We start from the raw sequence: 10,843 nt of genomic DNA on the forward strand, positions 1-10,843 counted from the left end.
AATCATTTGTCCGCTTTACAAACAATAAATGTATACGAATAACGCCACGGCACTGGATAGGAGAAAATGCTCACCCGAAGCAAACGAACTGCTCAGCTAAAAGGTATTGTGTTCCGAGCTGATAATTAACTGTCCAGTCCCTAAAAACTCGCTTATAACGTCATTTTTACAGCTCCCAACACACTTTTTAGTTTATTTCCTCAGCTTCTACAGAGAGATGTTAAAGCGGAAAGAGAAATGCACAGTAGGCCAAGCAGAGGAAAATTATAGGTAGCAGCCCTGCACTGGGGAACTAAATAAAGATGAAAACCTGTAAGAGTGGAGGGCAGGGTGAAGCAACAATGCATCACAAAAAGACAGCCGTGCTGTAATCTTCTGTTCGTTTATATATGTCCATGCATTCTTACGGATCACAAGTGCCATCGGTTAAAGCGAGTGACGATTGCGCATTGGCAGCCGCAGTAAACAATGATGGTATACGTTATGCTAAAACTAGAGACCTTTAGCACAGTGTGTGCAGTTACCACTTACCGCTGAAGTGCATGCGCAGATCTCCCTACAGCGTCAGGTACCGGCAACTGGCGCCACCTGGGCATGCGCACTGGCGGCACGTGGTGACACTGGTGAGCGGCAGCGCGGTCCGGGTTCAGATCAGCGGATGGTCCGCGTGCGTTAGTGCGGTTATCGTGACACGTAACCAAGCATCCGCGAGTCAGTCCGGACGTCGAGCATTCACATGAATGCAGTGAACAATCCACGCGTACCGTCTCTCCCAGCGTGCTAGCGCCGTTTACGCGGCTCCGAAAACTGGTACCTAGTTTCAACATGGACGCCGAGCGAAAGCGTTGTCTCGCTGTACTGTCTGTAGTTACTTAAGTATCTAGGACGACAAGGAAGCCTTCAAGGCTGAAAAGGAGTTATGATGGACAAAGCCAGGTTAGCGCCATGTTGAGGTGGTCAGCGTGTTCAATACTCCATATGTTGTAGGTTGGCAGCTCTCAACGAGCGCCGAAAACGTGACGGTCGCTTCATCACTGAGCGCTTGCTTTCGAACTTCACTCATATTATCAGAAACAACAAAGCGGGCACTCACGCACAAGCTCAAACACACATAACGACGCAGTGCAGCAAATATGGAGTGAACCACGCAGTGAAGAAACAAGAAAAGGAGGACACAGAATGCTGCAAATACGGTGAAAAGCGCACCAAAACGAAAGGCGCCAGCATGGAGCAAAGCAGTCTTCATTCCGAGCATTCGAGCCAACGTTGACAGACATGGAAGCAAAAAAAGAGCAAAAACAATCTCGGTCCACAACCAAGCCTGCGGATTGAATAAGGCGCTCGCCTTTTCCATCCTGTCCACGGTCCGGGCCCGCAAAAGACTGCGCCGCCCCTGCTCAAGGTCGCTCAGAGCTGCGACGTTCACGTCACGTGGCACGCGGACAGCGGGCTGACGTGCACGGACCACCCGCGATCCGTTCCGCTCGTCTGAACCCACTGGGCCTAGTTGCAGTTAAAGTGCGCCTACGGGCAATCTACGCATGCGCAGAGGGTCCTTCATGGTTTAATAGGTGGTAGCGCCCCAGTTTCCATCCGCCAGAAACATCGCTTCCCAGAAAAGTGGAGATCTTAAACAAGTGTGATTTAGAGTACTCTAGGCAGCAAGGCTAAAGGCATTGTCAACTGTTTCTGCAGGGAGCTACCAATAGTGGATGGCAAAGAATGGCCGCTCTACAACGTGAGCTCAAGACAACGCGTCTCCATCACGCTCGACGGAGAACACATTCTTGCCGAGGACTCTGTCAGAAAATGCTACCGATTAAGCGAATCGTTTATGCCTGAACTGACAATGAGCAAAAGTCATTAGGCAGTTTTTGCGCAATGCGCACCTATGTACCATGGCGAAGTTAGCAGTGGCTTTGCTGCTGCCAGTTTTCCCGATTTTGTTTTGACGCTACAGAAGAGTTTCGCAGCGGCTGTTTTTCTTCACAGAGTTTCAGCGTTTTAGCTAAGATACTGAAATTGTATACGTTAAAAAATATAACTGCTGCTCCCCGATTCGACAGAATGTTTGTTGCACCGTGCCCACATATATTGGTCAATTGAGGAACCTATCATAAGAGTTGGTAAGGCTCTTGGGAGTAGGTTTCTTACCTTCAGTAATGCATTTTGCAACAGCGAAACAAATTTTGCCCCAACATCAACATATATTGCGTTCGCAGTGACGTAAAGACTGACGCCGCCACTTGTAATCCACTACCACCATTCAGTGTTTTGCTTGTAGGGTTTTACAGTAAAAAAATAGTGGCGTTCATTTTTACAAAATCAACGCCACGCTGCGGTGGTGCTGCGAATTAGTCTAAAGGCTGGTTCACATACAAGCGACTGAGCAGCACGTCGCGGCCAAAAAAAACTCGTCGCTCTTGCCGCCCTCGGAACAGGTTTTTGCACAGCAGCGCCAGGAATAGCGAGTGTTTTTGCTTGCATGCGAAACAGGCTTAAAGAGGTTCGGCAACACGTGAAAGCATTTGTTTGCTTCTTTGCGAGTGCTTTGCCGGTGTATTCAGATGTCGTACTCATAGTTTCACATAAAAAATATTGTCAAATATCACGACACAGACACCACACAATGCGGCAGCGCCGCGATCCCGTCTACGAACTCCCCCGGCAGATTCACACTGCTTAGCAAGCACTTCCGATTGTTGTCCCTTATGTAATGCCCGAAAAGGGCCTTTAAGGGTACAATAAATGAATGAATGAATGAATGAATGAATGAATGAACGTGGCAAAAAGAAAGCTCGGCACCACTGCTGCGTGCCTTCTGTACGTCAACGAGATGGAAAAGCTGGGAGGTATCATTTCATTGCTGAACCACTGCTAGCAGCCCGAAGAGAAGGCAGCCTTGGGTGAAGAAAGTGCAGACTGGCAAGCAGGTCTGTGTCAAATGTGACGTCACTGCCTTTCCCGAGTTCTTTCCTTCCTCCATGCCAAAGACAGAGCCCTCGGTACAGTTGCCATCTTTGCTCGAGTTTGGCGCCACCTATAGTTCGCAAAAATTGCTAATACCATCCTGAATATACAGTGGGAGCTCATTTTATGCCAGCTGATATAATCAGCGACGCCTGTAAGACAACAGAACTTAAAGAGTGCATTGGAAAGTATGCAAGCAGGCAGTTTTAGCATAACGGGAGACGTACCAGCATAGATGCATACCGAATTAGCCGGGCACTAGCTATGCATGAGTAGTACAAGGTGAGCGTACCTGCTTGTCCCTTGCAGATGTGCAGTTGGCAACCAGCTTGTCCTAAGCACATACACATTAGTTTGTGTGCACTACGCTGGCACTCTGTTACCAGCGTATAAGTCGTTTCCCAACTCGCTGCCAAGCTCAAGAGAAAGCGCAGCACACTCTGCCAAGGCAGTGCCTTGCGCTAAGACTTCTAACTGGTCAGTGGGAGCAAACTACACCTTGCGTATGCACAAAGCCCAAGCACTGGTCCGGAAAGCAAGCATAGTGCCAGCTGATGGAGCAGACTTGCACTCACATGTTCCAAGAAGACTTTGTGGTCGACTCACCAGCACCACTAATACACTATTGATAACAAATGTTTGTAATGCTTTAGCTGATTAGATGTGACCAATGCAAAAATGTTTTGAAAGTGTTCTAGCTAATTAACAAAAGAATGACCATTACATATGAAAGTAACCAAGCCTGTTTTTTAACTTAGATTTAACGACTCCCCTGTAATGCTAAGGCCTCATGGTAACAAATGACTCGCTCCCACTGTAGAGAACGACCTTCAAAAATATTGGCGGTGGTTTAGCTCTGGTTGAACCTGGAATGACGCGATAGCTACAGCTGGCTGACTAGAACTTGGTCACGTGACGAACCACATGATCAGCCACGCCGTCGGCAGCTGCTCCGCACCACGCTGAAGGCTCGAAATGCTACTGTAATGTAGCTATCACTACAAAAATGTAAAGGTTTCTCAGTCAGCCCTGTAAACTAAATGTCAATAACTAGCAGAAATGCACATGCACATCCTTTAGTGTCAGCTTAACGGTTGAAAAGTGCGGAAGGAAAAACGTTCACACTGTCCAAAACGCAACATCACTGAACACAAGGACATTATGATCAGCATACGCAAGATATTGATGGCAAAGCAAACTGTATGTATGTGCTGCATTTGGCAGGTAAAATTCACAAACTATGAGCCATAAAGTGTCATCAGTTAACCTGGCCCCCTAACAATAGTTGAACACGAGCTCATTGGCAGCAGATTAACAGTTGATAATCTTGTGGAATATGGCAGATAAACACCACAGACCAAACACAAGATTTTACACACAATTACAAACTAGCACTTGCATTGCAAAAATGCTCAAAGAATACACATCTTTATGATTAAATTTTTTAGTTGTGTTCTTTGCTATTTCTACAGTATTATGCAGGTGAAGCAACCATCAAACTAATGCCAACTGGGTTGACTCTTCTTGGGAGCGATTAAAAGTTACAGGATTGCACTTCAGTCTCCTGAACAGCAGAAATGCAGCAGCATTTCACTGTCCTCTCTTCCTCCTTCCATTTTATCAGTTATTTTTTAATTATTTTTACTTTCAGATGTTTTTATATTCTTGCATATGTGTTGCTTAGCAACTGTTGCTTAATCAACTTCTGATTATGATTAACATTAACTGATGATGACTGAGTTTGTGCAGACAACTCCCGTCTACAATTTCCGTCCATGCCACTCATGAGCCAAGAAAGGCGTATGCCATAAAAAGCTCCAAACACAACATGAACAAGTTGTGGGCAAACATAATGACATCTAGAAGGTTCTTGCAGTTTGGCTAAGGTATCTCCATGAACACTAACATCCACCAGTTGCATGTTTCTGGCAGTGCGGTATAGCATTAACACGGCACACTTCAAGTGTCATCGTGGACTGTGCTCTGCATGGCCAGGTTATAGCTGGCCCTGGGCACAATGTAGAACAAACCAAATTTTATTTGTCTCTACTGTACACGAAAAAAGAAAAAAAGTGCGTACTATCCTCCGACGGCAGTTCAAGCCAACGGGCCCATCCCTGGGTGGACGAGACCCGTACCAAAATTTCGGCAACCTGCGACACAAGGAGCGAAGTGTGAGACACCCCCCTAACCTATACCTGTTACGCCGTGCCATATCAGAGACTAATATGCATCGTACCAACTGAAAGTGCTGTATTTCATAGTAGTCCTGCAGCAGTTTCAGCATAAAATCCTTGGCATAGATAGCAAGACACGAGCACATATCAAGCAGAAAAGGCAATGCGCACATTGGCATGAAAGGCACTTTCTAACAGCAAGTGCCTTTCTATACTCCCAAAGCTTTCCAACACCACTACGGATAACATGAATTTGTGAGCCACAACCACACACTCTAGCACTAAGCTTTGCCCGCGAGTAGCAAGCAGTGCAGCGCAGCCGTAAATAAATATAGTCAACAGTAAACAGATCTGCATGAATACATTTCCTGTGCTTTTGCATACAGACTGTATTCATTTGGATGACAAACATTTTTTTGTGACATCACTAGATTCGTACCATTGAGTCTACTGCATTAGTAAAGGTTATCGTAAACAGCAGCACAAAGATCAATACAATAATAGCTCCAAAATTCCAGTTGAATCCAGTTATCCCCACAGTGGAATCAAAATTACCATAAGGATCACTGCACTAAAGCCAAGTTGTTATGAAAGTTTACTGAGCATAAAAAGGCAAAAGTGACAGTGGCACAGGCCTGCACTTGTACTAGCTGCAAAAGGCTGCTTTCAGCCAACATCACAGAGTTGTAGAGTGATTCCAAACCTTTGAATTCATAGCAGGAAACCTTAGTCATGAGTGAAAGCCCTGCTATTACAGCGACAAGCTGTTAAGGCTATGGCACACAATCTTTTAGCACCTGTCATATCCCCAGAAGTCCACACTGAGCAGATGCAATGTTCACATGAGCATTATACTGCTCCAGAACACACAGCAGTTTTAGTACTGACATGCTTGGAAAACATGACAGTCATTTCTGTGCCAATTACATGACCCTACAAATGAAACTAATAAACATTGCATGACAGAGTAAGTGGCTCAGTAGTTTTTCATTTTACTCTCTTTGAAGCAGTTTACCCTTTGTTAGAAGCTACTAACAGGCTAGACAATCTCTCTTAGCATTCCTACCTATGCAACAATGCAGGGTCCAGTTTTCAAAAAACAAGAAACGATTGCACAACATAGCAGAATTCTCTCTTCAAAGGTTAGCCGAGGCAGAACGAAATTGTATAATAATTTAATAACAAAAAAGAACCGCCAATTTTTTTTGTAACTAGCGGCAACACAACATACACAAGTGATGAGGCTAGACTAACCTACAGTCACATTGTGAAAGTGTTAACCCAACATATATGGGTTTCACAGATGCCATTGTTGAGCTTGTGAGCTTGCAAACAAGCCTACAGCTCTCGAGCTATGTAGCAGACCAACAGCAACAAAGAAATACAAGCAGGAGCACAACATGCCATTTATTGTCACCATTTGTACCAGAAATAGCCATTCAAACAAAGTGGTCCAGTTTTTCATTCAGTTTTATTCAACATATTCTTGGTCCTCCTGCATGATAAATTACCCAGCGCATACAGGTTTACGCCCTTATATCAGTGCAATTTGACTCAAAGCTATGTAGGAGAGGACATCGCAAAATAGCAACATGCTACACACCAAGCAACACTGACCTCTTATAGTAATGGCCACCCACTATTTGTAAACATCCTCTTTGTCCGCCACATACTGGATGATGTCTGCAGGTTTCACCAATTTCTCTGCATCCGTGTCTGGAATCTCGAAACCTGTTACACAAAGCACAAAACAAGATGTCAAGTCATTCAATTAATAAGCTGCCATCATTCTTATCATTGGAAACGGGATGAGACAAATTAAAACAAATATGGCCCCAAATGACCCACACAATGTTTTTGTTGCCGTATGCTGGCTCTTTTCAGTGCAAATGAACACCCACTCCACATCACGGAAGCTGCACTCCCTTCACAACAACAAACATTTGTTCCCGGAATTTACGCGCATAAAATGCAGGACGCACTGCGAAATGGGTACAGCAAAGTAATTGTAACATAGCTCTTATGACAACTAACCATTTTGTTTACGACAATGAGCATTTGTTTTTCTTTTAAACATCAATACCAACTGCGCAACAAGTTCTTTAGTTTTTAGTAGTTAGGGGATAAACCACCAGCGTGGATTGAACACTGACCAAACTCATCCTCAATGGCCATGATGACTTCGACACAGTCCAGGCTGTCCAGGCCCAGGTCATAGATGAAATGTGACTCAAGTGTGAGCTGCACGGAACAGACAAAATCAGACCGTGGCTCCAGCTAGCATATCAAATTATACATGGAGACTACGAGGCTTCGTACACTCTGCAATGATCCGTACAGCAAGCGATCATAGTACAGCAGTGACAGTCTTTCATGAAACATAACCGGGAGTGCTGCTCTGTGGTAAGCAAAGCATTGCACAGCTGACACTCTATACAGTCTGTCAGGCTAATAAAGCATCTAACGCAATGCACTATATAGGGGAACAGTTCTTAAATGAGGGACCGCAGATCGTTTGACATCTTTGAAGACATTCCTAGGATTGTAAACACTTTTCCTGTTCAATGAAGCCTCTTGATATAATAACAAGACCCCAATGCAAAAGCGTGATCTCATTCATATATGTGAACTGCACCTTGCATGTCCAGGGACTTGGATATTTTCTGAGTCCAGCACTGCGAGGTAGTGGCACAATTTAAGAACCAACCAGCAAAATGAGCAAAGGCAGTATTTCTTACACTGCAGGAGTCACAAAGTTTGCTCTCAAGTCTGTTTCTCTAAACTCCCTTTCATAAATCTCCTCTCTTTTTATCCTTAGTCAATCACCACTGATTTACTAATGCTCAAAGGGGCTTCAAAATATTCACGGCCCAGAGCCACAGGCGCAGTGTATCGAACTGTTACCGCATTACAAAAAGCAGCAAAGCCACAAGGAAGATGGAAAGTATCTCTAGCTCTCACAGCCCTGTTGTCAATGGCCATTTCCCAGCTGTGGTGCTTCTCTTACAGGCCTGCGTGATGCCCACCATCAGTAATGTCATGGGTAGTCTCCATATCAGTCTACATTAGACACACTGCTAAATCATTTAGGTCGAAGCAAATATCAATGACAGAACACCACCCAGTTTCCGCAGCGAGTGTAACACCGGCAGGACAACGTGAGCAACAGTATAAACGTCTGTTTGTCCTTTTGCCATTCCGTCTTGTAAAAACTTGTAGCAGTGTCTTGTAGAAGTTATGCATATCTCTCAAAACAACTTTCAGAGTGCGGGGCTCTGGACATTACACTAATTAGCAAAGAATCATGAAAAGTGCAGAGACTGTACACGTGACTGACCTTCTCAGGGTCGATCTTGTCGTAGAGCTTCAGCACAAGCATGGTTCGGTCACGGATGGAGTCAAGTGTTATGGGTGCCTTTTCACTGTATGACCGCGTAGGGAGGAGGAACTGTGTTGGTGCCTGCACCTGCCGTGATAAAATGATGATGCCAAGGTCTACAAACCACACTGGTAGTCAACATCTACAAGGTCACAGGAAAATTTCTGTCTGGCAGCTGCAAGAGTCGGTAGACTTCACAGCAATATCATGTGCACCTAGAACAATTTGTATTTACAGCAACGTCTTCATGGGTACCTGTCTGCCTCGAAAAACATTGTTAATGTGGCTGCAAAGAATTCCATCAATAATGATATGCCATTATTTGATTGTGCTTTCATTTTCTGTTAGTCCCAGAAGACGTAGCAATTGCTGAATTAAAATGCTTACCAAACAACCCCACGACTATTTTGTGTGTGCCACAACTATCTGCAATATTCTAAACCTAGTTGGCTAAGGCTGCTTGCACTATTCTAGAAATCAGAAATAAATGCATTTATAGATTTCAGTTCGGATGAAACGTAAGTTCAAGGCATACAATAGACACCGTTAACATAATTAGTGGCAAATAATAGCACAACTATTTTCTTGATAGTCATCTCCATGTGTACACACTAGAAGAAATGTAGCCAGACGAGACCCCCATTACTAGTAGCTATTTATAGCGGCCAGGAGCATTTTGCATTTCAAACCAATGGGTCTATGAATTCGAATTATCCCTATGATTCATTGCAAATAAATATGTGGCAGTGTGATAAACATACAAGCAATCATGTTAGGCAATCAACATAGCAGGCACTGAAAATTTTAACAGCTTAAAACACAGTATCATTATTTTGCTGGCATGCTTACGTAAATTTGCTTCCACGCAATCCAAACTACTGACACACGACAACACTATGTAACTGCTGCATAATGTGAATTGTGTAACAATAACTCTCAAGGAAGGTGGGCAACAAAATAGAGAAAAGCAAAGCGCTCAGCAGCTAGTACCATTAAAACAAGAAATCAGCGCAAAAAGTAGAGCAGAACTAACATGACGTGACCATTGGATAGGTTTAAAGCGAAACACGCTTAAGAACCAAATAAACGCACATGTTTCATTACGGGGGCGTTATCAAGAAACAACCCCTCGACCTGCGGCGTGGAATGCGATAAAACACGCGTGCCTCTTCTATTTGCTCTCCAACCTCTCCCGTATCCCGGTGAAGGCATTTACACACAATGTCGACTGCACCGCACAGAAAGACGAGGTACGGGCCGCGCAGTGGAAGTTGGTTTGCACGCGATAACTCTTCGCCGTCGAAGTGTTCCACTTTGCCATGCGGTCAGAGCTCCTATCGAAAAGTGCAATGACCTTAGCGCATTCATTCAAATCGGCACTGTTCTGTATACAAGCACGTCCACGAGCAGGTTGCCGAAGCTGGAGAGGACACGGGCGCTTCGTCGCCCCACACGCGACGGCACAAAAATTAATAAACTTTTCCTCGAAGGTGTTCAAAAAGTTGCGCAAACACGCGCCAGCTGCGATAATCCCCTGAAAGCGCGGCACGGATACCGGCGATCGCGGTGGTCACGTTTGCGAGATCAGCGGCACAAGGTCAAGCCGGATTTTGCGGCGCGCGTGGAAGACGGCGCTGAAAGTTGATACAGCTCGCCGATGCGAAGAAAAAGCATCGCAAAAAACTCTCTTGTGGCTGCAAGACAGAACGTACACAGCATGCACTTTTCCGGCATGCTTAACAACACGAGTGTCCTTTTGAACAACTCGACTATTTTTTTTACTTGTCGGAAAAAGCGGACGCATTGCCTTCCTTAGGCCTCCGGGGCGGCGGATTTTTACCTGAAACAGTTGCGCGTGCAGCCTGAGCAGCGGTGCCGTGGACAGGGGTTGACACGCAGCATGTTGCTTGGCCGCCGCCGACAGGAAGCGGGCTTGCAAAGGCCCCACGGCCCACAATTTCTCGAGTTTGAGGCTCAACCTGCCTAGCCGTGTGATCGCCGCCATGTTGAACGAGCACGGAGACCCCACAAAGGCACCGCTAGGTGGACGACACTGCCGCTTTGCCGCTTATATCGCGGAATATCGTAGAGCCGATTATCAAGTAACAATTCTCTCAGCGCTAAAGCTCTGCAACTGCAAGGACGATAATGGTCGGCACCAATTCACGCCGAAATGTACGCTGACTAGTCTCCGCCATGAGCGCTGGCTACCTCACCGCACTGCTGTTTACTTCTTTTATTGAAAATAAAACTAACTTAAATAAAAGTTTTGTTAAATAAATACTTACTGAAATTAATATTTAGAACGTTTAGTTTT

At 45.1% G+C, this 10,843-nt stretch overlaps 1 protein-coding gene across 1 annotated transcript; it reads right to left on the bottom strand.

Annotated features, from left to right (window-relative positions):
* Positions 1-4,934: 4,934 nt before the first annotated feature.
* On the bottom strand, positions 4,935-10,658 carry ND-ACP (NADH dehydrogenase (ubiquinone) acyl carrier protein). Its single transcript, XM_077634163.1, has 5 exons — positions 10,367-10,658; positions 8,485-8,613; positions 7,301-7,388; positions 6,765-6,878; positions 4,935-5,123 (listed from the first exon to the last, which is right to left on the bottom strand). Exons 1-4 carry the CDS (start codon positions 10,529-10,531, stop codon positions 6,787-6,789), a joined length of 474 nt encoding a protein of 157 aa, XP_077490289.1. The 5' UTR covers positions 10,532-10,658; the 3' UTR covers positions 4,935-5,123; positions 6,765-6,786.
* Positions 10,659-10,843: the final 185 nt, after the last annotated feature.

The sequence above is a fragment of the Amblyomma americanum genome, chromosome 8 (assembly GCF_052857255.1).
Source record: "Amblyomma americanum isolate KBUSLIRL-KWMA chromosome 8, ASM5285725v1, whole genome shotgun sequence".
Lineage (NCBI taxonomy): Eukaryota > Metazoa > Arthropoda > Arachnida > Ixodida > Ixodidae > Amblyomma > Amblyomma americanum.

Excerpts from the sequence above, each read along its gene's own strand:
- ND-ACP (XM_077634163.1), bottom strand. The coding sequence starts at position 10,531 with ATGGCGGCGATCACACGGCTAGGCAGGTTGAGCCTCAAACTCGAGAAA. Across the intron at positions 8,614-10,366 it reads TGCACGCGCAACTGTTTCAG|GTGCAGGCACCAACACAGTT; the intron begins GTAAAAATCCGC and ends TTATCACGGCAG. Across the intron at positions 6,879-7,300 it reads GGCCATTGAGGATGAGTTTG|GTTTCGAGATTCCAGACACG; the intron begins GTCAGTGTTCAA and ends TTTGTGTAACAG.